The 26,610-nt window shown below is 41.1% G+C and overlaps 17 protein-coding genes across 17 annotated transcripts; 5 read left to right on the top strand and 12 right to left on the bottom strand.

The window, feature by feature from the left end:
* Positions 1-10: 10 nt before the first annotated feature.
* On the bottom strand, positions 11-361 carry HOT13 (Hot13p; the record flags this gene model as incomplete). The annotated part of the gene is made up of 1 exon (XM_056229353.1): positions 11-361. The coding sequence occupies one exon, from the start codon at positions 359-361 to the stop codon at positions 11-13; it is 351 nt and encodes a 116-aa protein (XP_056083380.1).
* Positions 362-699: 338 nt separating this feature from the next.
* MDH1 (malate dehydrogenase MDH1) lies at positions 700-1,704 on the bottom strand (the record flags this gene model as incomplete). The annotated part of the gene is made up of 1 exon (XM_056229352.1): positions 700-1,704. One exon carries the CDS (start codon positions 1,702-1,704, stop codon positions 700-702), a length of 1,005 nt encoding a protein of 334 aa, XP_056083379.1.
* Positions 1,705-2,148: 444 nt separating this feature from the next.
* Positions 2,149-2,532, bottom strand: SRX1 (sulfiredoxin; the record flags this gene model as incomplete). The annotated part of the gene is made up of 1 exon (XM_056229351.1): positions 2,149-2,532. The coding sequence occupies one exon, from the start codon at positions 2,530-2,532 to the stop codon at positions 2,149-2,151; it is 384 nt and encodes a 127-aa protein (XP_056083378.1).
* Positions 2,533-2,957: 425 nt separating this feature from the next.
* Positions 2,958-3,632, top strand: CYT2 (cytochrome c1 heme lyase CYT2; the record flags this gene model as incomplete). The annotated part of the gene is made up of 1 exon (XM_056229350.1): positions 2,958-3,632. The coding sequence occupies one exon, from the start codon at positions 2,958-2,960 to the stop codon at positions 3,630-3,632; it is 675 nt and encodes a 224-aa protein (XP_056083377.1).
* Positions 3,633-3,812: 180 nt separating this feature from the next.
* On the bottom strand, positions 3,813-5,489 carry CAB3 (phosphopantothenoylcysteine decarboxylase complex subunit CAB3; the record flags this gene model as incomplete). The annotated part of the gene is made up of 1 exon (XM_056229349.1): positions 3,813-5,489. The coding sequence occupies one exon, from the start codon at positions 5,487-5,489 to the stop codon at positions 3,813-3,815; it is 1,677 nt and encodes a 558-aa protein (XP_056083376.1).
* A 255-nt stretch (positions 5,490-5,744) lies between these two features.
* On the bottom strand, positions 5,745-7,391 carry MIF2 (Mif2p; the record flags this gene model as incomplete). Its single annotated transcript, XM_056229347.1, has 1 exon — positions 5,745-7,391. The coding sequence occupies one exon, from the start codon at positions 7,389-7,391 to the stop codon at positions 5,745-5,747; it is 1,647 nt and encodes a 548-aa protein (XP_056083375.1).
* Positions 7,392-7,606: 215 nt separating this feature from the next.
* Positions 7,607-8,932, bottom strand: CUE2 (Cue2p; the record flags this gene model as incomplete). Its single annotated transcript, XM_056229346.1, has 1 exon — positions 7,607-8,932. The coding sequence occupies one exon, from the start codon at positions 8,930-8,932 to the stop codon at positions 7,607-7,609; it is 1,326 nt and encodes a 441-aa protein (XP_056083374.1).
* A 1,272-nt stretch (positions 8,933-10,204) lies between these two features.
* SKDI11G1240 (phosphatidylinositol/phosphatidylcholine-binding protein) lies at positions 10,205-11,137 on the top strand (the record flags this gene model as incomplete). Its single annotated transcript, XM_056229345.1, has 1 exon — positions 10,205-11,137. The coding sequence occupies one exon, from the start codon at positions 10,205-10,207 to the stop codon at positions 11,135-11,137; it is 933 nt and encodes a 310-aa protein (XP_056083373.1).
* Positions 11,138-11,403: 266 nt separating this feature from the next.
* Positions 11,404-14,706, top strand: BUD2 (GTPase-activating protein BUD2; the record flags this gene model as incomplete). Its single annotated transcript, XM_056229344.1, has 1 exon — positions 11,404-14,706. The coding sequence occupies one exon, from the start codon at positions 11,404-11,406 to the stop codon at positions 14,704-14,706; it is 3,303 nt and encodes a 1,100-aa protein (XP_056083372.1).
* Positions 14,707-15,051: 345 nt separating this feature from the next.
* MBR1 (Mbr1p) lies at positions 15,052-16,071 on the bottom strand (the record flags this gene model as incomplete). The annotated part of the gene is made up of 1 exon (XM_056229343.1): positions 15,052-16,071. One exon carries the CDS (start codon positions 16,069-16,071, stop codon positions 15,052-15,054), a length of 1,020 nt encoding a protein of 339 aa, XP_056083371.1.
* Positions 16,072-16,561: 490 nt separating this feature from the next.
* Positions 16,562-17,503, bottom strand: YJU3 (acylglycerol lipase; the record flags this gene model as incomplete). Its single annotated transcript, XM_056229342.1, has 1 exon — positions 16,562-17,503. The coding sequence occupies one exon, from the start codon at positions 17,501-17,503 to the stop codon at positions 16,562-16,564; it is 942 nt and encodes a 313-aa protein (XP_056083370.1).
* A 198-nt stretch (positions 17,504-17,701) lies between these two features.
* YJU2 (mRNA splicing protein YJU2) lies at positions 17,702-18,529 on the bottom strand (the record flags this gene model as incomplete). Its single annotated transcript, XM_056229341.1, has 1 exon — positions 17,702-18,529. The coding sequence occupies one exon, from the start codon at positions 18,527-18,529 to the stop codon at positions 17,702-17,704; it is 828 nt and encodes a 275-aa protein (XP_056083369.1).
* A 451-nt stretch (positions 18,530-18,980) lies between these two features.
* CWP1 (Cwp1p) lies at positions 18,981-19,688 on the bottom strand (the record flags this gene model as incomplete). The annotated part of the gene is made up of 1 exon (XM_056229340.1): positions 18,981-19,688. One exon carries the CDS (start codon positions 19,686-19,688, stop codon positions 18,981-18,983), a length of 708 nt encoding a protein of 235 aa, XP_056083368.1.
* A 1,179-nt stretch (positions 19,689-20,867) lies between these two features.
* CWP2 (Cwp2p) lies at positions 20,868-21,140 on the bottom strand (the record flags this gene model as incomplete). Its single annotated transcript, XM_056229339.1, has 1 exon — positions 20,868-21,140. The coding sequence occupies one exon, from the start codon at positions 21,138-21,140 to the stop codon at positions 20,868-20,870; it is 273 nt and encodes a 90-aa protein (XP_056083367.1).
* A 1,291-nt stretch (positions 21,141-22,431) lies between these two features.
* Positions 22,432-23,508, bottom strand: MTC2 (Mtc2p; the record flags this gene model as incomplete). Its single annotated transcript, XM_056229338.1, has 1 exon — positions 22,432-23,508. One exon carries the CDS (start codon positions 23,506-23,508, stop codon positions 22,432-22,434), a length of 1,077 nt encoding a protein of 358 aa, XP_056083366.1.
* Positions 23,509-23,799: 291 nt separating this feature from the next.
* Positions 23,800-24,552, top strand: UTP11 (rRNA-processing protein UTP11; the record flags this gene model as incomplete). Its single annotated transcript, XM_056229336.1, has 1 exon — positions 23,800-24,552. One exon carries the CDS (start codon positions 23,800-23,802, stop codon positions 24,550-24,552), a length of 753 nt encoding a protein of 250 aa, XP_056083365.1.
* Positions 24,553-24,823: 271 nt separating this feature from the next.
* Positions 24,824-26,587, top strand: YPF1 (aspartic endopeptidase; the record flags this gene model as incomplete). Its single annotated transcript, XM_056229335.1, has 1 exon — positions 24,824-26,587. One exon carries the CDS (start codon positions 24,824-24,826, stop codon positions 26,585-26,587), a length of 1,764 nt encoding a protein of 587 aa, XP_056083364.1.
* Between the last annotated feature and the right edge of the window lie 23 nt (positions 26,588-26,610).

Below are 26,610 nucleotides of genomic sequence, written 5' to 3'. Positions count from 1 at the left end.
CAAGGCGAGCTTAACACGCCATAGATGGGGGATTGTGGAAATACAAGTGGTAGTGTAGTTTACAACCTGGATTAAAGAGAGACCGACAATTGGGGCAAATTAGCTTCGCGTTATTGTCATAGTATTCCGCGAACGACATTTCATGACGGCAAACTCCACAAATGACCAGTTTTTCATTTGCATCGTCACGAAGATCGTATTTTTGTAGGGGATGAGAACTCAATTCCTCGTGGCATTCAAAACATGCGTAGTATTTGCCACAGCATTTAAACTTTATCGCGATTACGTCCTTCGGCAGATGCCAGTGAACACACCGGGATTGGTCATCTACCGTCTCGCCATGTATAACTACGCCGGACATTTCTGTGTTTGTTGAAAACTGTACGTAATTTTTTATATTATGTATTTATGTGGAAAAACCGGTATACCAAAATGTTTAATTAGTCGTCATCATCGTCGTCATCATCATCAACACATCGCGCCTCTTTTTTTCTTGCTTTTTTCCTTGTTCCCGAAAGAGAACAAATAGCATGAGTTTGCTTTGTTTTCTCAGTACTTCTCTTCCTTTTGGTTGGTAGAGAGTAACAAAAAATTTAATGAAACGATATCACCATTTCATGAAGAGTAGGCTTGCTTACGTTGATCTTTCTATCTTTTTTTTTTCTTTTTTTTTTTTTGGTTTTGTTTTCCTTCAATAATCTATTTACTAGCAACGAAATTAACACCCTTCTCGATGTTCTTTTTCAAAGTTTCTTTGCACTTTTGTAGCATTTCTTCCTCTTCGGAAGACAATTCACCTATTGGATGGATCTTTTCGATACCGTCTGGGCCCAAAGTGACCGGAGACGCAAAGAATTCTATGCCTTCAGACTTGAATAGAGGAGAGTCCACAAAGGAAGGCTCAATGACGTCTCTCTCGCCCTTGAGCCCAGACAACACGGCGTTGGCGAACTTGGCACCGGCATGGGCCATAGACAGCGTGGCGGAACCGGCACCGTCCTTAGCTTTGACGACTTCGTCACCACCAAACTGTATTCTATGAATCAATTCTTGTCTTTTGTCATCGGACATTAACTTATGATTTGTTTGGGAGATCAATGGGATGATAGTGATACCCGAGTGGCCACCGATGACATTGACCCTTTCTTGAGTTGGGTCCGTGTTTTCCACTTCGGAAATGAATCTGGCGGCTCTTATGGAGTCCAAGGTAGTCACACCGAATAGCTTCTTTGGGTTGTAAACACCCTTGTTCTTCAAGACCTGGGCGACAATTGGGACGGTGGAGTTGACTGGGTTGGAGATGACCAAGATGGCAGCGTTGGGAGCGGACTCAGCAGCGGCCGCTGCCAAATCACGAACAATGCTGGCGTTGATAGCGAACAAGTCGTCACGAGTCATACCAGGCTTTCTGGGCACACCGGCCGGGATCAAGACCATATCCGTGTCTTTCAAGGCATTACTCAACCCATCTGGCTCTTCTGGGGTAAACCCCTTAACCACGGAGTTTGTTGGAATATGAGATAAATCCGTGGCAACACCTTTAGCACCCTTCAAATCATACAGTCTCAAGTCGGTGACCTTGTGGTTAAGCTTCAACAGCAAGGACAAAGGTTGCCCAATACCACCGCCTGCACCCAAAACGGTGACTTTATAAGGGTTGGCAACTGTGGAGGAGAAGGCACGTTTAGCTACTCTCGATAACATTGTGTATGGTTCTTTCTTTCTTCCTTCTTTTTTTTTTTCTCTTTTCCGTAGAAGTGCGCGTATATATATATGTATATGCTGTAAATGTATATGCGTATCTAGGCTATTGAGTGATAAACCCTGATACAAACGCCCAATCCGTGCTAACGCTTCCTTCGAAACTGCAACCTATATATATCATAAGATCCGTCATTGTGATGTTACAACTTTCTTTTTTGATTTTTCTGGGATTTCGCCTGCCGCGTGACTCGGCCAATGAGAGCGGAGTGAATGCCGAGAAGGGGGGGACAGCAAGGCGCCAAGTCCCTTGTAACCTTCCCGGCGCCGACGGTCGCACAAAATCGTTTGTGAGGTGTGTAATTGATGGAATTGAGGCATTTAGCATTATTGAATCACTATATACTTATTTCTCCCTTATGTATTAGTAGTATGTTCGTGTCAATACTATTCGATGTCGAGACTGCTGCCCAGGTACATACGGATCTGGCGAGGGGTGGCCGGCAGCACCCTGCAGCGCACGGGGAAGGCCGCATTCCGGGTTTCGCGGGCCTGGCGGTCATAGGCCTGCAGACGGTGGCAGCCGCCAAAGGCATAGTATAGCGTCTGGTCTTGAACTCGCACGCTCAGCACGTCCACGGGCGGCAGCTGCTTGGCTGAGGCTGCAGCCTCAGCCTGTTCTAACGAACACGTTTTGCTGGCCATAGGGATTCCCTTCATGGTGGCCACCATGGCGTCGATTTTCTGCGGATCCAACACGGGCGCTAATGGGCGCCTGATCTGCGACAGAGGGATCTCTGTTGGTTTCACACTATTGCTCTGTAGTGACATTTTTTTTCTTTACTTGTAGTTTTGTTTGTCGCGTTGGCAAGCAAGCATGATTGTGAGGATCTCGCTGTGTGCCTCGCTGTGTGTGTATATATATATATATGTATATGAATTTTTTTGCTTGGTTTCAATGCATCGCATCCTCCACTTAGTATTGCCATTGTAATGACTAAAATAGCGGCTAATTCTGGACCTTCCCTACCTAAAAGATAAAAAAAAGAGAACCCCCTTCGGCGGGTAAGCGCAGCTATTCTCGAATTCAAAGGCCCAGGTACCCGATGTTTGTAAGCTCCCACAGGTCAAAGGGATTTGTTGTAGGCCACTTACTAATCACGAAAGGGGCAGCTGCTAGACTTGCAGGTTCCAAAGCCTATACATTGCATTCTTGTAGTGACATACTTGACTAATTTCTACCTTTTTCATCTGTTATGATTTCTCCAGATCAACAGGGGAAATGTCCCGTGGATGAGGAGACCAAGAAACTATGGCTACGAGAACATGGCAAAGAAGCACACCCTGGGGCCGCAGCCTCGGCGAGTCAGCTCGAGTGCTCTGCAAACCCACAACAGAACGACAAGGACCCTCAATATCTCACCAACGTCGGGCTATCGCGGTCTAGAGAGATCTCCACTATACCTAGGACCGATTCCGATAAAAACTGGATATACCCATCGGAAAAGCAATTCTACGAGGCGATGATGAAGAAAAACTGGGATCCAAACTCCGACGATATGAAAGTCGTTGTGCCTCTACACAACTCCATTAATGAGCGGGTCTGGAACTACATTAGAGGCTGGGAAAACAAACAAGGTGGCGAAGCGTGTGGCGGCATCAAATTAACAAATTTCAAAGGCGATTCCAAGAAACTGACACCAAGAGCTTGGTTCAGGTCCCGCGTCTTGCATATGGCAAGGCCCTTCGATAGACATGACTGGCAAATAAATAGATGCGGCAAGACCGTGGACTACGTGATCGATTTTTACTCTACTGAGCCAAACGACGCGGACCAGCAGCAACAACCGCTCATTTATCTGGACGTCAGACCAAAACTGAACAGTTTTGAGGGCTTTAGGCTACGGTTTTGGAGAACCTTGGGTTTTTGAAATTACGACACCCATTCCTGTTAATACAAACACACTTTCCTTAGTTCCCATATACATATTTAATGAGCTTCCTTTAGACCTTCGGTCTTGGAACCAAAACAGAAAAATATTCTTCTTTTACGGAATTAAAAAAAAAAAAATTCACTACATAACATAACACAATACTTTCTTTTAATGCATTCAAACTTCAGTTGCCCCCTCATTTTCGTCCTCGTCCTCGTCCTCGTCCTCGTCGTTGCTTTCGTCAGATGCTGTTTCATTCCGAGCCGCATCCTCATCCTCTTCATCATCCTCATCTTCATCCTCATTGCCAATGCCCTCTTGTTCTTCTTGTTCTTGCTCTTTGTCACCGGTTTCCTCGTCTCTAGCCTTCCTTATCTCATTTATTCTCCCTCTAACGATTTCTACAATATCTGTCCATTCTCTCATACCACCCATACCAATGTCTCCACAAATTAACACCTTCTCTACAGGTTTCAGAACTTGAATAAATGGGTAGTCCTGTACTAAGCTCGTTAAATGCTTCTTTGTCATAGGATTGATGTACATGAAAGTATTCATTGCAGGTGCAATCAGAACCGGGGTCAGCGGTGACCAATCTCTCATCACAGAAGTTAACAAGTTATTACATATACCATTGGCCAATTTGGCTAGTGTGTTAGCTGACAGGGGCGCAATTAAGAAAATATCCGCCCATTTTCTCAATTCATGGTGCAATATCAAATTCAAGCTCAAGCTGGTGTCATTCTTGTTTACCGCGTCAAATACCCATGCATCTTCCTCCCTCCAAATTTTGACGTACGTTGACATTTTCAGTCCTCTTAAGAAATGTTCTGCAGGTTTGGTTACTATCAGTTGGATAGAGATTTTTTCCGGCCCGTATATCTTGAATAATTTGTCAATGATTAAAGGCACTTTTATTGTGGCAACTGAACCCGTGGCGCCAATCAAAATATGGAACTTCTTGTCATCTTCCTTCTGGAAAAATTCTGTAAAGGGTACGCGTGGCCCCGTGGGTGGTGCAATGACTTCCTTATTCTTTTGTATGGTGGAATTCGCCGATGATGGGGCCACCTTGGCGGCCATAGGTTTAGAAGTGTTGGACTTAGGATTGAAGTATATAAAATCACCTGGCATATGAACAATAGAATTCTTCTCCATAGAGGGCGAATCCGCTTCATTCTCACCTTTGTCTGTATCACTCGGTTCAGGGCACTCCCGATTGTTTGAATCACCGTTGGTAGTATTATCTTGCAATATGACATTCGCTATTCTTTCCCTACTGTCTATCAGTTGTTGTCTCTCATTTTGCTTTTTTTGCACTTGGTCCTGTATTTGTTCTACCTCCTTCTCTTGTTGTTTTGCCTGTTGATGCTGCACCTGCTGTTGCTCCTTTTGCTGTTGTTCTTGTTGCTGTTGCTTCCCAGGTTTGTTAGAAATCGAATATCTATGATGAGGTAACCTCTCCACTTCTGGCACTGTAAATGAAACAGCTGAAGGTAAAGAGGGTGAAAAGGTATTTTGCTGTCCACTATTACCGAGTGACATGCGTGTATTAATCTGTATATCATGGCCATCTTTAGTTCTCTCATTGTTCTGCTTCAAATCAGCAAAAGAGAAATCCCTCAGATTTGTACTGTAGTCATTCTTGTAAATATTTCTCCTAATGGAGCTGGATCTTGACTGGTCATCGTGATTGTCGCACCTTTCCAAAGTCGATTCATCGTGAACACTTTTGTTCTTCTCCTTGTTAGTCAGAATTGAAACCGGCACTTGTGTGGTAGGCAAAGATGAAACCACATTAACTCCCTGTTTCCCGTTCATATTTTGACCGGAGTTCACTTTTCCATCTGACATCACACTCTACTTGCCCTTTTTCACGGTTCTCGTGACGTCGCTGTTAAATGCGACTACAATATTGTATTGCTCTTGCTCTCTTTTTTCTAGTTTTTGCTCTTTCATCTGCGAAAATCCGGTGAGAAAATTTACGTGCTTCGCTTCCATCATAATAAAAAGAGTTCGTATATTAAAAATAGAACATAACTCATGGGCTCGGCTTAACGTGTATTCACTACATAGACGTTCGTAAAGAGAATATGTAAATTATTACAATTACCCAAAAGTATCAAACGTAGTATCCAGTCCTTTCTCTGTATCATCGGCGTCTTGCGAAACGGTCACTTGCACAAAGAACATTTTGGCTTCATCATTTCCCCTATTGGCAATCGCATAATCATTAAATGCTGGTATTTGAAAAGTAGAACCTTTGACGCTCAAAAATCTGTTCGCACATAAGGTAACTTCAACTATTCCTTGTATCACATGAAATGTGATATACGTCCTGAATGAGTTGCTTGATTTTTTTTGTCCAGATATAGCTGGCAATTTTAATATCCCACTTGCAAAGTATTCTTTATGCTTATCAAACATTATCTCAAGAGCGAAGTTCTCATCCTTTGTATCCTTTACTTGTTCCGCTTGTGATAAATTGGGCGCAAACGCAATAATTTCGTCCCTGGTCTCCTCTCTATCGTCACTGATTTTCACATTGGCCTCCAGTATTCCATGCTTCAACCATTCCCCGTTCTCAATGCCTCCAGATTCGATTCTTTCTATAATCTCCTCGTTAGGATCTTCTGGAATCAGATTCTCCTTCGTATCTGGATTCTTCTTTGGTCTTCCTCTTGGTCTTCCCGTGGGGACGTAATTGTATGGTCTAGTTGGTGTTGGTTTTTTTTTCTGTTTTTTCCTTCTTTGAGCTGCCAATATTTCCTCCTCGTCTTCCGATTCATCATACGTGACAATTTTGTCTATATCGAGAACTGGTTTGTTTGATTTCCTCTTATATACTATTTTCTCGTTTCTCCAATATTGCAAAGGTGCAACCTTAACCCTTGTCGATTTTCGCAGTCCATTTCTATCTATTATGGAATCTGTCCTAACCACACCATTTGCCTGTCGTGTTATATAATCATTTTCATTGTCATTCGCATCCACTGGAATCTCTTCTTCCGCCCCCTGATAGTTACCATCACCATCTGAGTCGCTTGGAATTTCCGACGTAGAATCCAAAGACGAGTCACTTTCAATATAATCTCCATCGTCCTCACTTTCAGGTATGAACCCGTCATCTTCCAGCTCATCCTCTAATAATGCATTATCAGATGTGTTCAAAGAAGTGTTTCCCCTATCGTCGTCCCCTTCATCAGCAATCAAATCAGGAACATCTGTGTACACGTTTTTATTAGTGATTCTATCTGGTGTCAACTTTACCGAGAGACTGTCAGAAGCATCAAGGTTATAATGGGTGGAATATTTCCTCTTGAAAATAGGCTTACTTAATTTTTGTGTTGTTGGCGTGACAAATCCATTGCTCTTTTTACTTTTTTCTTCCTCTTCTGGCTCCTCTTGGATAGGCTCGAAATCATTACCTGGGCTTTGGAAGTTTGATTGATGACTCAGCAAAGATGATCGTCTTGAGCCATCATTATCGCTGGGTGGATTCTGAGCAGCTTCTTTTTCTTGAGGTTGATATGATTGTAGAAAAGGTGGTAGTATATTATTAGTGTTGTTGTTTAATGATGACGGTAAAAATAATGATGATTTTCTTCTGCTTTTTCTTCTCATACTGATAAGGCTAGTTTCATCATCTTTAAAAAAATCATCAATATTCTCCATACTGTACTCATCTTTGGGTATGTTTTCTTTGACATCAATACCAGTTTTACGGGATTTGAGCCCCAGGTTCATGTAATCCATGCTCCAGCTGGTATCTTTCGGGAAGTGTCTCGCTTGATCTGTTCATTTCATGTATTCTTATAATGCTTCATCTATTTACCTTTTCATTGAGTACGCGTTTTATTATTTTTTCTCAAAATGAAAAAAACTAATGCATTGATTGCCAAAGGTGTACTAGTTCTAAACAAAAAATGTCTATTGTTTATACAGTCCTACAGAAGTATCGAATATAAGCTCTATTTCCTCTTCTTTCCCTCGATTCTAAAGAAAGAAGACTCTTCCCAAAATATGTAGTAATTCCTTTCTAGAAATTTTTTAACCTGTATTCGAACCTTCGAGATCCCGCCGACACTGTGAATACCTCTACCAGTTACGACCACTAACGGACTTACAAACTGTACTTTCGAGCCATATGCATTAATATTGTGAGAGTTTAACTCTCGTTCTGCCACCTCCTTAGACCACCATTTATTCAATGCAATATTCAAGGTCGAAACCGCCTCGTTGGGTAGAAAGCCATGGAAATCTAGCCGATATGTTTGGAACATGTTTTCTATGATCGAGGCGGTTCCTTCATGTGTTTCGTTGTTTTGGGATGGTGATTCATAAAGACTGCTTACTCTATTTTTGTGGAAGGCTGGCGGTATTGAGGACTTGACTACATGTTGCTTACAGTTATTTTGCGATGTCAAAGTGAAGCCTTCATCAAGGTTCCAAGTCTTGGTTATACTCTTATCATCTTTAAGCAGTAAGGATGATAGGTCTAATACTTTCATGACATCGCCATCGTAGAACTGCAGGCATTTTTGCAAGAACTCATGGTTTATAACTTTGAGGGCGTGATTTCCTGCTATCAATTCATTTAGTTCAATCATCTGCGGGCTATTCAGGCAGTGTTTATAGGTTCTCGGTCTTTTGGTGCTTTTCCCACCTGCTTTTGTTAGACTTTCACTCTTCTTTAGCACATGGGCGAGTCCTATTGATGATTGAACCCGGCCGCCTCTTACAGTAGCAGTAGGCCTTTTTTTGGCCTTAACAGTGATCGAATTTTTTGGGAAGTCATTTTTGTCATAATAATCCAATATAATCTTGATAATAGCCCTTACCGGATCAAAACCGCCTTCAACGAAGTATTTTTGTGCAACGCTTTTAGGAGCATCGGTAAACTTTATTATAGTCTCTATATGGTTGTTTGTCGACTTCCAGTTACTTTCCCTTCCACTTTGCTCTACGCTTTCAGGGATTATTTCCTGGTTTTCCCTGAGTTTTTGTAGGACTTCATAATTCAAGAGCTCCGAAATGGTTGATTCTACGGATTTCCCATTAGCTGCAAACTGACTTTTTATTAGATTGGTATCCAGCTGGGGAAACATATCGTAGAGTTGGTGTAGCTCGTCATCAGCAGCAGATTTTTCATCGTTTTCCTTTAGCAGGAGGCCTATAGTCAATTCCAAATTATTATTATTCTCAAGTAAATGCACTTGTAATATGGATTTGGAAATAGTTGGAAACATATCCATCAAGGTTGATAATTTAGAATCAAGTTCATCGTCGTTATTCATACTCGCTGAGTGATCTTACATGCATGACAAATGTGATGTCATAATTGCTTTATATTGATATACTGAATGCGACTATCCCCATGAAATTTAAATTTTTCGCATTTTTTCTGAGCAATACACTTTGGCGTGAAAAAAAGGCTTTTGATCAATAAAAGGAAGCAGTTCTGATATGTAAATTAACATGTATGCTTATTGATTTATGAAGTATACGGCATAGTCCTGCAGTTTCAAATCTTCCTTGATTACATTGTGTGTCGGGCTACTGTATCGTTCAGAGTTCTAGTTCTCTCCAGAAACGCTGGGGGCATCATATTTGAGGTTCGACTTCCTTTACATGGTGTAAGCATTATAATGCACTTGCCGTCTTCGCAGTAAGGATTTGGGATATTATCTCAAGTTATTTTGTTCCGGTATCACAAGAAAATGTTAATTTTACCAGCTGTGCGAGCAAGCTCATTTAAGCAAAGAAATGGGAATGCTATTCTTAAATCGAAGCCTACATATTTCGAAGCCTACATAGTTTCACGGACAGAAGATCTTCTTTAATGGTATATACGGTTTTCCTACGTTTCTTGCAAACGCTGTTTCAGATGGGTGGCTAGGCTTTCTTATCATGAAATTCTTTACCTTTGTGAAAATTGAAGACCAGTGAGGTTGTCTATCAGATAATTCTCATTGAAGACCTTTTTTTATTTAGATAATCATTTAGTAATGCTCTTAGTTTCTCATTAAAAATTCACTGCCCTCAGGACACTAGCAGACACAGAATTGAATTTCACTTGTATCTAAAATGGTGCCCATTTTCTTTTTATAAATATTGTCGATTGAGGAGCAGCAGTGGATGCATTTCAAGTCGTCTTCGAAGTATTGAATGGTGGCACTATGCCCATCATAGTTTGATATATAAGTGTCTTTTTAGTTACCTAATTATCGATAGACAACCGTAAATCTCTTGAATGTGGGCTAAAAATTTACCACATCGCTTTCTGGCAAATAATAGGAGATTAAATTTGCAAGAGCCTCTATAAGAAAAAACGTGATATGCGCTTATGAGACTTTATTGATATGCGGTCTATGATTTATTACCATAATTCTGCCTGATAGGCACTTCAGAAATCTCCCCTCTCTTGTTATCCCCCTATTTACTCCTTTTAAAATTCTTCGGATGAAGATCGTGATCCTCTTACTTTTGAATATTCCTTTGAACTTGTGAAACGGGAAATATACCTGAAAAGCTGTACACTTTCAAAGTGTGGGAACTAGAGAAGAAGAATGACAAACATCATACTTGATACTTATCCTCAAACCTGCTCACCAAGTGCTTTCCCAGGTACCCCCGGCAATTTAACCAAGGAGCAGGAGGAAACCCTTTTGCAGTTCAGGTCGATCTTGCTGAAGAGGAATTGCAAGGAAAGATTGGATGATTCTACACTGTTGCGATTTTTAAGAGCAAGGAAGTTCAATATCAATGCTAGTGTCGAAATGTTTGTAGAAACAGAACGATGGAGAGAAGAATATGGTGCCAACACTATTATCGAGGACTATGAAAATAACAAGGAAACAGAAGACAAAGAAAGAATTAAGCTAGCCAAGATGTACCCCCAGTACTACCACCATGTTGATAAGGATGGAAGACCTTTATATTTTGAAGAACTTGGGGGGATCAACCTAAATAAAATGTACAAGATTACTACCGAGGAACACATGTTAAGAAATTTAGTTAAGGAATATGAATTGTTTGCCAGGTATCGGGTCCCAGCGTGTTCAAGAAGAGCTGGCTACTTGATTGAGACTTCGTGTACAGTGTTGGATTTGAAGGGGATTTCGTTGTCAAATGCGTACCATGTTCTTTCTTACATTAAAGATGTTGCGGACATCAGTCAAAACTATTATCCCGAGAGGATAGGGAAGTTTTATATTATACACAGTCCGTTTGGCTTCTCGACCATGTTCAAGTTGGTCAAACCCTTCTTGGACCCCGTTACAGTGTCGAAAATCTTCATCCTTGGCTCTTCTTACAAAAAGGAGTTATTGAAACAAATACCTATAGAGAACTTGCCTATAAAGTATGGTGGAACATCCACCTTGCACAATCCCAATGACAGGTTCTACTATTCTGATATTGGTCCCTGGAGAGACCCAGAATATATTGGACCGGAAGGTGAAATCCCCAACATCTTTGGTAAATTCACTGTTACCAACTAATTTTTACTCCAGTCCCCGTTGCGGGTTTATACAAATATAGCATGCATACTTTTATATTATGTATACCCTTCTGTATTCAATATCAATTAATGACTTTTATTCTTGATCGCGTATTGTTTCGATAAAAAAGAGGTGACAAAACAAACGCCATTCATGGCCACGGTAAATGAGAACAACGACAAGAGAGCAGGAAAAACCATCTAGCCGGACTGAAAGCTTTGTCTGTGTGTTCGTGGTGTTGTTTCACGTCCTAGTTGTATCATATAATGGGTCCCAAGAGTGAACCGGCACAATGTCAAAAATTACATTTCGAGTTGAACGAATTTTTATCTAACATTAAGCATTATAAGAATACTTTTAAAGGTGAAATCCAGTGGTGTAACAATCTTTCCTTAAATGATTGGAAAACTCATTATCTGCAAATTACGAAGACTGGAGCCTTAACGCATTCAATCGATGAATCGACAGTAGATCCTACTAATATCCAACCCATCATCAAACATTTACAAGAATGTGAACTTGAAATCATCAAGGATAGTCAGTCATCTTTTAAAGATGTAAAGGCAAATTGTAACTTTATAATTCAAGTTAATACTTCAGGCAAGGATAACAAAGTGTATCTCCGAGTTAAAAATTGGAATAGTTTCAAGAAACTGCTGACGTGCCTGATCTGGTGGAGTTCGATGAAAACAAAGGGTATATTTAACAAGTTTCAAATATCAGTACCTCATAAGTTTAGCAAGAAAAAAATGGGGAAACGAGAAAGCTTGTTGGTTTATAAGCTGAATGTTTTTGGACCCATGGTTAAAAATATCGCCCTTCCGCCACCTACAAATTCCTTAGGTAACCCCAATATTAATAATAATGATAACTATGGAGTAGGCTGGTTCTCCGCTATGGGTGTGCTCAAATCAGATGGTATACTAGATCTGCTTTTACAAAGTGACGGGTCATTGATTTACTCATTAAACATTAACCAGCTTTTAAAATCAGAGATAAGAATTTTAGATTCTTCTGTCTTACAGAATGAGAACTGTTTGTTTTTAGGTGAGTTGCCCTTGTTACGAAGTCAGTTGAACATTAAAAAATTTTGCATAGAGAACTTTAATTCCGGTACTAATAATTCTAATGAAGTCCCCCAAGAGATAATTATAGAATTTCCACTGAAAATAGATTTGGAAGATTGTTTTGTTGCGTTACAGTCATATGCTAGGTCAGAATACCTATCTATTACTGGCTCAGACAAGTCAAACGATATGAAAATATCAAATAGATTCAAGATTTCTATATTGGAGGCCAACTTCCAGTCCATCAATTTGAACGATAAGAACAATACACCGTGGTCAATATTCACTGATATATCAGCCTGGGACCATACGTGGGCTAGAACATCTATGGCTTCAAATTCCCCGAATCCATTTTGGAGGGAAGAGTTTAAATTTAACGAACTTTTAAAATTCACTAATTCCTATCTGGAAATCAAGCAGCTGTTTCACGATGCTAATAATAAAAGTAGGTTGCGGTTGATAGGTAAAATTAAAATTACGCAGGATACAATAAATGATGCCAAATATAACAAGGAAACAAGACTACCCATCATGGATGTTGATAATCAAAATTTTCAAATCGGAACGATCTGCATCAAAATTTCTTCAAATTTGAATTTTATTTTGCCATCAACTAATTTTATTAAACTGGAAAAGCTTTTAGCTAACGCAAACTTGTCCATGATTTCTAACCTAATTTACAAATCTTCTTCGTCGATGGAGAATGATAATAAGTTGACACAAATATCTATAATTTTTCTTGATATATTTCAATCTTTATTTCGAATGGAAGAGTGGTTCCATGTTCTTATAGATAAAGAACTGGCTAAAATAGATGGGACTGTTTCAAGGATAAATCAAAAAAATTTAGACTCAAAGCATATTTTCAACAGTCTCTTCCGTGGTAATTCTATTCTAACAAAATCAACTGAACAGTTTTTTTTCAGAGTAGGCAATGAGTATTTGAATAAGGCACTTAGTGGTATATTGAAGAACATTATTGAGTCAAATAAATCATGTGAATTGGATCCTGCCAGAATAAGGGAAAATGATCAAGCAAAGAAAGAAAAAACAATAGCCGATAATTACAAAAGATTGTATTCTTGGGTTACCAAAATTTGGAAAAAACTATATGCAACAAGTAATGACTTACCGATTGAAATCAGAAATGTTTTGAAAATTTTTAGACAAAAGCTGGAGATGATTTGTATCGAAGACACTTTGCAAATAATTTTAAACGGTATATCAGGGTTGTTGTTTTTGAGATTTTTTTGCCCAGTTATTTTGAATCCTAAGCTTTTTAAATATGTTTCTAAAAACTTAAATGAAACATCGAGAAGGAACCTTACTCTAATAAGCAAAGTTTTGCTTAATTTATCTACATTAACACGTTTTGCCAACAAAGAACCCTGGTTAATGATGATGAATCACTTTATTGATAAAAGGCATGATGAGATATTGGACTACATCGATAAAATGACTCATAAGAAACTAGACTTTAACTCCAAGACATTAAACTTAAGTTGTACTATTTCAAGACCTAAATTGGCTATTAATCAAGCGATTTTAAATGATTTACCTCAGATTCCTTATCTGATTGATAAAAATTTAAGAGAGACGGAATTAATTAGTTTGATTGTTAACTTCACTCATGAAACTGAGAAGACGATTGCGAAACATAGTCAGATAGACAATGACGCGAAGCGATATTCAGCGGCGGGAGAGGGTCTCTCTTGCAATAGTAGTATAAATTTGGCGATGGATGGGAAAAAACTGGATTCACCAGTGGAGGTTAAGCCAGAAATTGGAGAATTAGAATTTGAGAAAATAACCGAAAACAATACAGAGGTTTTTGGGGACGATTTGATGAATTTACTGAAAAGTGACGATGTGAATCCCAAGAATAATAGCCTGAATGCCAGCGCCAATATTAACGTTAAACGTAATTCCACATTTATGACGCTGGAAGAGGAGAAGCGCACGATGGAAGAATTGGAACAAGAGTCCTGTTTGCTTTACAATAAGATTGATCGTATCACGAAGAGATTATCAGATTACGAGTGTGCTTCCAATAGTTTATTCGAAGACAAAAAATATTCCATTTCCCTCTCACATGAGATATTTTATGAGGAAATAAAAGAAGGCAAGGGAATTGCTCTTAAGTTACTGAGCGGCGCATCAGCTGAACACCCTCCTGGAAAATTGCAGAAACTATTCATAAAAGGAGTTGCAGGCAAACCTAATAGCAGTATTGGAGATAGCTACAGCAAATTTTTGACCATTGAAGGTCCCGTGGGCACGAATACGTCAGCAGTAGACGGAACGTCATTGAATGATGAAGTCAAGGATGATTATTTGCTATCCTTTAACTCTCAAGGTAAAGGTAATTTGGGTAATAGATTTTCTCCCACAAAGTTGTCAAGGATAATGAGGAAATCTCCTAATACAGATACGCCCAAAGAACAGACTTCCCGTAAGTTGACAAGATGGTTTAAAAAAAAGAAGGAAGTTGAAAAGACTTGATCAAAAATCTTCTATTTCTACCCTGAGATTTCATTCTTACGTTTAATAATTTAATATGTGTATTTTTTGTCTTATTTTTTTACTATTTGTAACAATATTAGTAGTAATGTAATACCAAGAAATGCGACATTTCATTTTTTTTAGGGAAGAATTTTGTTGAATTGTAAAGAGATTGTGCATATAAAAGATGATAGATTACGGTAGGAATATGGAATGTGGTTACCAATTGGAAAATACAAATAGGTACATATTATATTTAGTAAGAAAGAACTGACGGTAAACTAGAATACGGAAATAAATAAAAAATACTGCATATGATTAAGATATTCCAGGATGATGGGAATGCTAGTCTGCAAATGAACTTGCCAATGAAACTTCGATGAAAGATTTTTTCCTTCCAGCGCCGAAGCTTGGTTTTGCTAATAGCGGCTGGTGCGGTTGCTGCCTTGGTGGGTGGTATCGGTTCGTATTTGCACCTGGGGAGTAATTGAGCGTTGCTACATCGTTTGAATTTGGCACGGATGAATCTGTGTCTCCTGTATTACTTGAAGAAATGGAAGAATTTACAGGCCCCCCAGCATTTAGAGAATTCCCAACGCTGTTTACTGGGTCAGCCGTTAAGGTATCCAACTCGGGTGAAACGTATTTTTCCAGGCCATACAAGTGTGTGGGTATAGCAATAGCAGAGGACCTTGATCTTGACCTGGGTAGGGAAAATGACCTTGTGTTGGAATGTTGTAGAGAGCTGCTAGAAAATTCCGACTGTGGCGTTTCATTCTTTAATAATACGTTGCTTTTCTTCCTCGTGCAAGCACCACTATACAGTTCAGGTATGGATTGTCTAGAGGAGCTCGAGTTTCTTCTGTTTGTTAGGAGGCCGTTTACGTTTGTATTACATTTTTTCAGTGAGTTTCTCATGGTACTGTTATTTGAGGAAGGGGAAGTGAAGTATGACGTTGTTTTGGCCTTTCTCAAGCTGGGCATGGCTCCATATTTGGTGTCGTTCGGGTCATGGGTATAAGACGGAATAGAATTAGCATCAGAGTTCACCCCAGATACCGAGCCGTTTCTCGAAGGAGCTAAAGCTGGCCTCTCCGGTTGAACTTCATCTATCTCGCACAGGGGGTTCAGCGTCTGTTGACACGTACCACTACAGGGGGAAGAATCCGATTGGAAATTGAAATTATTGAGCTTTGCCCTCAGTTCGTCATCTGCATCTTCTGTGTCACAGGCCTCGCAGCACGGGTCCTGGACAGCCCTTTCGAAAAAATTTAAACAGTCATTATCACCCATCGAACCCCCAGAGTAATCGTCATTCATATCCCTTGCGGAAAGTGGTTTATCTGTTGGCTTTTCCATCCTCATGTTGGGCAGTTGTGATGAGTCTTTTCGCTTAGCAGAGGTACACTAGTCTGTTTACTCGAGTACGGGATACATCAATCTAAGCTAAACAGTAGTAACAATAAATAGTAATGAAGCAGTGAAACCGGTAAGGGTGTAATGGAAAAAAAATTTTGGTTCACTATTTAGCGCCATTCGCACCAGTAGTCCATTTTTAAGTATTGGAAAAATTGGTCAAAAGTTCCCCCAGATGGCTACCAGCGTTTGCCAATCGCCATGTTTTCCGCTCAGAAAACGCCGCACGGATAATGTGATTGTCCATTCCGGGGAAAGGGGAGCTGAGCTGTTTTTCACTTTTTGAGCTTCGACGAGGCAATCCATCGGTTGATACTCTCCTCTTATTCTATCAAGTCATTTCTGCATATATTAAGTACGAGTGGCGTTCTCTATGAGATATAAACTTATATGAGTGTATCTATATACTGCGTGTCTTGTTGATTGCGCCCGCTGTGGTTTACGGTTTGGCCTCCGTTGCTATGTGGCGGTCCAGCCACTGTTTCATGTCGTCGAACGCTATGTTAAAGACCTTGTCTGTCTCTAACGAGAAGATGGAGTGTCTTGCGTTCGGGTACAGCTTCAGTTCCTTGTCCTTGGAGGGACAATCTTGGATGAACTTTTCAGATCCCTTAGGGTCGTTGATTGTGTCGTCTTGCCCATGCATAATAATGACGGGTTTATTTTTTGCAAAGTTCTTCTGAATGTAGTTGTCCTCGTTCTTATACAGCTTGGCACCACGTTGCATAAAATCGTGCATTTGCCTGAAGGACCCGTATAGTGGAATGGACATTGGATCGCTCCCCAGGAAATCACGATACGTTTTATCGGATGTGATCCCATTCAAATCTAACCCAGTGTCGATCCTCACTCTAGGTAAAAACCTGGCTAATAATGGAGCCATTATCTCCGTTGCTTTGTTATACATAGTGTGCGGATGCAAAATTATCAACGGACCTGAACCGATATATCCGCTTATTTCGTTCTTGTGCTTACCTTGGCACGCATAGTTTAGACAAATACCACCACCCATCGAATGACCCCACATGAACAGGGGAATGCCTTTAGCCTTACACTCGCGTAGGTTCCTCTCAACAAAATGCTCAAGATCATTGAACACATGGTACTCGTCTGTTACACCTTTCGATTTTCCCGTTGATGTAACGCCAGCACCTCTCTGGTCAAACGTAAATGATTCGTACCCATTGAGGGATAAGTGGTCCATGAGTCGGAACTGAATCTTTGTGTACTCACCAAACCCATGAATTAGTAGAACTCTGCCTTTGACTTTATTGTTACCGTTCTGAACGGGCCAGAACATGTAACCAAATTTAGCACCATCGAAGGTCTCGTATTGGAGATCAGGGGTTGTCGTTTGCACGTTGTATGGATAGGGAGCCATCTTTTTTCTTTCTGGTTTGTCCTCCATTTGGGTGTGGCTTGCATGAGCGAACCATGGCTTTTCTTAATATGTATGTAATCATTTATAGGAAATCTCGGTGGGAAAAAAACGGGCGAAGGGGCGGCCATGCCTCGTAAGTAGCGATGGAAGCAACCATGCAGCAGAAGACAGTTGTGATGCCAATTACGCTTTACATGATCACCTCAGAGACTTACCACGCTTCACCACTATCCCTAGTGGATTTGCACGCGATGAGTTTTTTTTTTGAACTTTTCCCCTGGTGGTCAGAGGATTAAACAGCAGGGTCTTCTTCTTATCGCGAGACTCGCCGACATGCTGCTTATGGTTATCAAATGCTTGCTCCACAACGTTGTCCAGGTCATCTATCGTTTCTGCCTTTTCTCGTTGCACTTGTTTGTTAAGGCTCATCATTTCGGCTCTCTGTCCCATTTCTAGGTTTCTTTTCCTCAAACACTCTAGTTCTTCGTCGTCCTCTTGTTCTTGTTGAATTTTAGCCAGTCGTTTTTCCAACAGATCCATCTTGTCGTCTGCTTGGCCCTTTATACCCATTTCCTCATTTTGCTCCAACTCCTTTTCCTTCACTAATCGCTGCAGTGTCTCGTCTACACTTTCGACGGCTGCCTTAGGCTTAGAAACGTCATCAGCCTTCTGCGGAACGTAGTTTCTCACGCCTCCCACTTCCATTATGTAATCCGAGTTGCCAGGGTCTGTTTTGAATGCGATGGAATTGGCACAGCGCGGACATGAGATGGTTAATCGATAGATTTTGATGGAGTCGAGGTACTTCTCCTTTAACAGTTCCTTCTTACCATTGAATTTTCTGCTCTTAGGGATGTACTCACTGCATTTTAAACATCTCATACTAAATGGGGTCATTAACCTAATCGATGCGTGGCTCTTATTCATGGTTTTCAATTTCTTGGCCATCTTTCTGGACAGCTTTTCAGCCTCCAACGGATTGTAATCCGACGGATAGTACTTATTTATAGCTTTTCTTTCAGACATTCTTGCATTTCTCGATCAACGTCGTATTCTCTGGTTTGATTGGCCTTATGAGCAGGTAGTATTGGGGCCTCTGTTGGTATTATTCGCTTCGTTTCTTTGTGGGTATGCACAACGATTCGCTATTTTATACAGGTTAAAGTAGCTCCTTGAGCAAAGGTTAGAAATGCTTATTTTAAACATTCTTCTTTTTTTCTGCAGTCCTAAGATAGTGTGACTTTTCGTTAATTTTTACGAGTTCAAAATTTTCCCTGGCGAATCGGGGAAAACGAGATGAATATACAATAGAATAAAAAAAAATGCCATTCTGGGGATGTAGTAGAGAGAGAGTGCACGCTGCATTATGGAGCGTCCCAGGTTAGATTACGTTATAGAAAATGAACATTATGTAGAGAGCTATATTTTTAGAAGGAAGGCGGTGAGGCGGAGAAATCCGTGTTTATTATTCTCGTGCTCATAACAATAAAGCGGCTGCCGCAGCTAAAGCACCAGCGCCCATCCCAGCAGCAGCCTTGACGGCGCCGTTTTCGGTTTGTTCATAGACAGTGTTTGGAGCTTGGACCTGCCCATCAGTGATTTGGGAGATAACAGAAGCAACAGCCGAACTAGCAGAAGAGACTAGTGTCGTGTGAGAAGTCCTACTGGACTCTGTGCTGGAGGCAGACTGTGCAGCCGATGATCCAGAAGGAGAATCACTGGGGGCAAAATCGGGAACAACGGACCCAGTCTTGCTGGTAGGTCTTATGGCAATTCCGGTGGCATCGTCAGATTGTTTGGAAGAGAAGATGTAAGAGGAATCTTTCTTGATGGCGTAGAACCCATCAGAACTCTTGTAGTTGAGGTGGCCGTCTTTGATAGAAAACCCAGTGGCAGCATCGCTCTCAGAACCCTCTTTGAGGGAACCGTCGTTGTCGACGACAGCGTACTTACCGTCGTCAAACTTCAACTTACCGTCATCGGTGATAGTGGCACCAAATGAGCTGCTGCTGCTGCTGCTGCTGCTGCCGCTGCCCAGTTTCAGAGTTCCGTCGTCGCTGTAGACGCTCAAATATTGTAGGTCTGAACCAGAACGGATACTCACCAGGCCGAATTCTTCAGAATCGGCGATGGCCGTCTTAGCCAAGGCAAATAAAGCGACAGACAAACTAGTGGAGAATTTCATTGTTGTAATTAAGACTTTTATAGTATTTTATTTGTTTGATATGGGGGTTTCTCCTCAAGTCAAGAGTAAACGAACGAAAGAAGTACACGTCAAGATTGGTGGTCCTTTAAATAATTCAAATTTGGATTTTTTTGTACCACAGTCCCGCAACGTGTATAGGGTGCACCAGAAAGCTACATTGAACGAAACCCCCAGGCCTAGTTTCGGTTTACCATGTTTGTTTTTCTTTTGTGGCACCTTCGAGATGCCTTTCCAGCGGTGCTTTTCTATATTGAGACATACTTGCACACCCGCCGACGGAAGCGGACCCGCGGTCTGATCAGGCCGAAAGGCCCTTTTCGTCCAGAGAGCAGTAGCAGATGCTATATTTAGCTATGACGTACAGCGCGGCATCCCTTCAAAACGCGGACCTAGTTTTTTTTTTTTTCCTTCTTTCGTTTTCGCGGCAAAATGCACATTAGTCCCCTCTTGAAGTGAGACATTCGCTTCGTTTTTTCGTCTCTCTATTATCGGATATCTTGACGGAAATCGGAGCTTTTTTCGCATCCTGTGATACGCATTCTCAGATTGAAACTGTTTATTTCGTAACAGCATGTTTCTCGGCCCGAGGTCGCGAAGCTATGTATTTTAGTCCGAGTAACAGAACATGAAGCCACTACAAAAAAGAAATCACTGGTGGAGCAGTGTGCAAGGGTGTATTTTACGGTCACGTGCATGCGACTACATCTCGTAGTTCTTGCCATTGCGAGAGGGTCATGGCGCCCCGGCAAGTGAGTTCGATGTTAAATTGTATTGGAGAAGATACGAAAAGAAGGGGCGTCGAACTTGTCTTGGCTCTTAACCGCCAGCTAAGAAACATTTTTGTCGAGAACACCCGCCTGCTTCACACGATACGTGCGTGTTTTTGGCCGCGCTGAAAGGGCGAGGAGAATCATCAATTCGAAGACAACCGTTAAGGAGAAACAGTAGCCGCGCATCACTAAAGTAGAAAGTGTTTTTTTTTTCTTTTTTATCCTACCTATTTAATATCAAAAAACAATTATTTAAAATTATTTATAAAAATATTATTTAAACGAAAATAAAAAAGGGAATCGAACACCTACTTAGTATAACCGAAAATTTTGAATAATTAAAGGAAAAAAAACCCAGGTATGTATCATAAAATAATCAGGAGATTTTTTATAACAACATAGCGGCAGCAGCTAGAGCACCGGCACCCATACCGACGGCGGCCTTAGCAGCACCGTTTTCAGTTTGTTGAGAAACGGTTTCAGTGCTGGATGGAGAAACGGTTTCGACGGTGGAAGATGGAGCAGCAGTGGTGGTGGTTTCAGTGGCACTGGTGGCTTGGATTTGACCGTCAGTGATTTGAGAGATGGCGGCAGCGGTTTCAGCGGAAACAAAGTTGGCCAAGGCAACGAAGGCGACGGAAACGATAGTGGAGAATTGCATTTTTTTTTTGATGGTGTGTAGCGAAAGTGATGAAGTTATTTATTCTTGATGGCTTTTAACAAGAAAGAGTACAAAGGGGAGTGATGCAAGAGAGAGAAAAGCTAGGTAACAGCACAGGAGGTCTGGTTTATATATGATTCGTGTATCTTCTTTTTCAGTTTTTTTTTCCGTTGCTTTCTTTTTTAAGAACAGTCCTGTTTCTGTTCAGTATTAGTGTACTCAGGGAATGGCAATAATACGAAAAGGGAAATGCAAGAAAGAGGAAAAGGACGGTTCCAGATTTTCTAGTGATAAGCGCGAAATTTCCGCCATAGTTGGCGTAGTGGCAGGTTCCTATTTACGTTTGTCATTCTTGAGAGTGGGAAGCCTATTATATGGCCCGTTCCGGCCGTGGTACTGGGTGTTGCCCACCCAAAACGCGCATTATCCGCGCCTTTGGGCCTTGGCCGGGCCCCACGGGGGGTGCCTGAGAATTGCCTGCGAGGTTGCCCCTCGGAGCTAAGACAGTTCGTGTTGTTTACCTCGGCTGGGTCCGAGGTCCGTCAGGCTATTCTCGCTTCTCTTTGACCCGTTGTGGCGGCGATCGCTGCATTGTTGTAGGTTCCCCTAAGGACATGGAAGCAAGCGTGGGAAAGAGCCGGACTCAGCACAGATTGGGACAAGCTGCCATGTCGGGAATGCAGAGCGCGGTGTGTGCGTACGCAATTGTGGCAGGAACATGCTTCATGACGGACTTGGCGTGCCGCGCCTATTAGTAGCTGTAGTGTGCGTACATCGTATTCATTAGCTATTATTGAAAGATTGCCGTAAGAGGCCTTATGAAAGAAAAGATTGGCAGCACCGCAGATTGTAACGTTATTGATAGATTTAGGGGATGGTGTGTTCCATTTGTCAAGCAGCGTCATTCTGACGAAACGTATGCACTCTTGCCGGTGACTGCAGAAGACAATCAAGGGGCTCGGCAGCGATCCAATTGGTAGCATTCCGTCGTTAGAATGAAGAGTATTATGCATCAGCATCCGCTCTATTGTATCTTGTAATCGCGATACATGCACAGCATGTTCACTTTTAGTAGTCGCCCGTCGCTTTTTATTTTGGTAAAGAGTCCGCTTCACCATCAAAGGTGCAGAAAAAAAAATTACTGTGAAGTTGTTCCGCGCTTTTGTTTAAGTTATGCAGGATAAAATACACTGTTTGCCAACAAAACGATAAAAGGCAATACGCATCAGGTAATTATGCACTTATTTAAATCTCTATATATATGCATTTGTGGGCAGAGCTATTGGCCAATCTATACAGGAGGCACGACTTTACTTAACACGTTCTTCACTACGAGAGATTCCAAGAAAAGAGGATTCTCAAACTCATTGACTTCCTCATGCTTGATCTTTGCGAGCTTCTCAAGCATTTCATCTACTAGGCTGGGGTCGCTGCCGTACAGCAGTGAGCTGTCCATGGACGAGCGCTGCACCAGTTCTAAGTGCATGGGAAAATACCACATCGACGCTTCCTTGATATGCGACGGGGACACAAACATCTTGCCGCTATGTAAACCTATAAGCCTGGACAGTAGTATCATGTTGTCTAGCGAATTTGTGTACACTCCGCCAGCTCTGGCATTATACGTCAGCCTATGCGTCCGCAGGTGTACCATGATGTCCAGAATGTACCGTCGCACATTGGAGCCCACGAACACGTCGTCCAAATTTGCCTCTTCGTTTAGTACAACGGATCTCTTACCCTCAGACCCTTGTCCCTCTTCTTTCGTCGTCGCCCCGTCGCCGGTGTTGGCCCTCGTGCTCATGTTGGATTCAGACGAACTCTCGAAATCCAGATATGGCGGCGCACATGCAAACCAAAATTTATGTTTAAGCCAAGCACCTATATGTATACATGCGGGAAGAAAGATACGTGTTTTGGGAGCACTTTTACTTGCATTGTCTCCATCCTTGGCAGCGCTTGAGGATGGTGTTGCATTATTCCAGTGAAGGACCCCAATGAAAATGCGCCCGGATTGTGCCTTTTGGAGGGCCATTTCGGAATCTCTCATAACTTTCACTAGTTTGGCCTGGTCCGGCTGCAAAAGCGAATTGATATCTGGAATGATAACAATTTCAAAATCCTGAACATGCGTAGTCGCTAGCGAGTCTAAGCTTGCGGTTGTTGAATTCATGACCGTGACCTTTATTCCCCCGTCAGGATAAATGGAATCGATCGCTCTTTTCAGCTGCATATCACAGGCAGTTGGTATTGAAGAAGCCAACGTTCCTTCTGCGACGCTTTCTCTGTACATACATAAAAAGCTCTTTTTGGCAGTGACAGAAAATTTCAAACATGTCTGGAAATCCGGCAAATTGTGATCGCTCATTGCTAGTTCTCTTCCTGGCGCATCAAATCGATAATACGGCGACTTTGATCTGCTATTGTTGCGGCACATAAGCGTAGCTGGTATTTTGAATGGATATATCACTTGGCCTTTTAGGGCGCATAAATGTCTGTCACTACACACGTAAAAACGAAATTTTTTCTCTTTGTAGTAAATGAGCTCATCGCAATTTTGAAGAACTAAAAGAAAGACAATAATAAGCACTTACAATAAGAGCAGACCATAAATCATCCGAACATACAGGTAGGTGGCAAATAGCAGTAACCAGAAAAAATGGCGAAACTTGTGCATGATGTTCAAAAGAAACAGCATAGAGAGCGTTCTCAACTGACGAGCCGCACCAGATATGGGTTCCTAGAAAAGCACAAAGATTATGTAAAACGTGCTCAGGATTTCCACAGGAAGCAGTCCACTTTGAAAGTCCTTAGAGGAAAGGCAAAAGAAAGAAATCCAGACGAATACTACCATGCTATGCATTCAAGAAAGACAGATGCAAAAGGGCTTCTGATGAGCTCACGTCACGGCGACGACGAGGATGAGTCTCTTTCCATGGATCAAGTCAAGTTACTCAAGACGCAAGATAGCAATTACGTGAGGACATTGAGGCAATTAGAGTTGAAAAAATTGGAAAAAAAATCGAGAGAGCTAATGTTCAAAAGCTCTGGAAGCCATACGATATTTGTCGATTCCCGAGACAAGATGGAGGATTTTGCTCCGGAGAAGTTTTTCAATACTACTTCTGAAATGGTAAATAGATCTGAAAACAGACTGACCAAAGAGCAATTGACCCAAGAAATTTTAAATAAAAAGAGCGCTTCATCGATAATGCCAAAGGAATCATTAGACAATAAAAAATTGAAAAAATTCAAGCAGGTTAAGCAGCATATACAGAGGGAAATTCAGTTGAAGCAGGTTGAGCAGAGAATGGACGCTCAAAGAGAGCTGTTGAAAAAGGGCTCGAAGAAGAAAATCGTAGACTCCTCAGGGAAGTCCTCGTTCAAATGGAAAAAGCAACGGAAGCGTTGAGAATTTATCAACTACTCGATGGGTGCCTATGCAATATACTAAGATAGAACGATTTGTCCAAACGACTCTTATTTTTTCATGTTTTATACTCTTTTGTACATATAGTATTCGATATATACCCATGTGCTTTTGCGCCATGAGAAAAAAAGGATTCTGAGACACCGGAAAAAATGAACCCCCCCTCCAAGTAATTGTTCTAAGACAAGGTTTACCAAAAGCTCCCTTTTCGTGGTATACTGTAGATCTACACTGGAAAGCAGACCAGTACATAATGAACAAGTATTTGAACTCAGTTAGAGATCATTTTTCGGAGTGGTCTTCTCGTCTTGTTAGGGCTGACTCATCAAGCACAAGCCAAGGAGCATCAAACAAGGAACTTGAACAAATTTTTGAAAAAATCAATGCTATAGTCGAGAATGACAATAACAACTTGGCAACTACTTTCGATAGAATATCATATCGTGTAGCCCACAAGATCACGCATTTGGTTGAGAGCCACTCCTTAGTATTCAACTACGCTACTTTGGTTCTCATCGCCAGTGCTTTGGTCGTCATTGGTTCATTTACGTCTGTATCTTCTATTCCATTTACAGCTTTACCTCCTACTAGAGAACACCCGTTGTTCGACCCCACCGATTTTGATGTGGACCACGATTGTCATGTCATTTACCGCGAGGATGACGAAGACAAGAAGAAAAAGAAAAAGAGCAAGAGGTTCTTCGACCTCATGGATGAGAAACACGCAATTATACTGCCTTTGACCAGCGGCTGTACTTTATTAGCCCTTTATTTTGTTATCAAAAAACTACATCTGAACTGGTTAAAATACGTGACTAAAATTTTGAATTTCAACATAACACTGTTGAATATACCTGCTGGCACGTTTGTCTACTCGTATTTTCTCAACTCACTATTCAGGAACCTATCGCATTTAGCGTCGTGGAATCCCTTGGTTATTTTGCCAAGGTACCGTGTGACAATTGCTGATGATAACGAGGATTTGAATAAAATAGGTGGTTTTGTTACCAATTTGAACTATAAAGATGGATTAACAAACTCAGTCGTTCACAAAAAGACATTAAGTGAAATTGAAAAGGATCATTGGATGAAGTACTTCTATAGAAGAGAATTAACCGAACCCATGGATATTAAGTCGAAGAGACAGATTAGTAACTTATATTTGAATAACGCATTAATAGTTTCATTTGTGTTTTCTATCATTTCCACCGTGTATTTTTATTTGTCACCTAATGATTGGTTAATATCTAATGCAGTCAGCATGAACATGGCTGTTTGGTCCATTTCTCAACTAAAGCTGAAGAATCTGAAATCCGGGGCCTTGATACTTATCGCATTGTTTTTTTACGACATTTATTTCGTTTTTGGTACTGACGTGATGGTTACAGTTGCTACTAACCTAGATATTCCCGTAAAATTACGTCTGCCAGTTAAGTTTATTACTGCCCAAAACAACTTCAATTTTTCAATCCTTGGCTTAGGTGATATTGCCTTACCTGGAATGTTCATCGCCATGTGCTACAAGTATGATATTTGGAAATGGCATCTTGATCATGACGACACCGAATTCCACTTCTTAAATTGGTCGTATGTTGGAAAGTATTTTATAACCGCTGTGGTCAGTTACATTGCCTCCTTAGTATCCGCCATGGTCTCCTCATCTGTTTTTAATACAGCTCAACCGGCTTTGTTGTACATTGTTCCTTCCTTGTTGATCAGTACTGTATTGGTGGCATGCTGGAATAAAGATTTCAAGCAATTTTGGAACTTTCAATATGATACGATTGAAATGGATAAGAGCTCAAAAAAATTCGTCGAGAATAAGCAAAACTCTATCACTTATTCAACTTTCATCCTATCAGAATATTACAATGACGCTGACAAATACGCCTTGTTTGTTGATGATGGAAACGAAAACATTGACAACGATGAAGAATTCATACAAGATACAGATTTTAGTGACAGTTCTGAAGAAGAGCTTTCTGAAAATGATCTATCGGATGGGGAATTTCCTTAAACCGAAAAAAGGTAAGGAGAATA

The sequence above is a fragment of the Saccharomyces kudriavzevii genome (assembly GCF_947243775.1).
Source record: "Saccharomyces kudriavzevii IFO 1802 strain IFO1802 genome assembly, chromosome: 11".
Taxonomy (NCBI): Eukaryota; Fungi; Ascomycota; class Saccharomycetes; order Saccharomycetales; family Saccharomycetaceae; genus Saccharomyces; species Saccharomyces kudriavzevii.
Note: the sequence above shows the minus strand (reverse complement) of the source record. Positions and strands in the feature narration are given on the sequence as shown.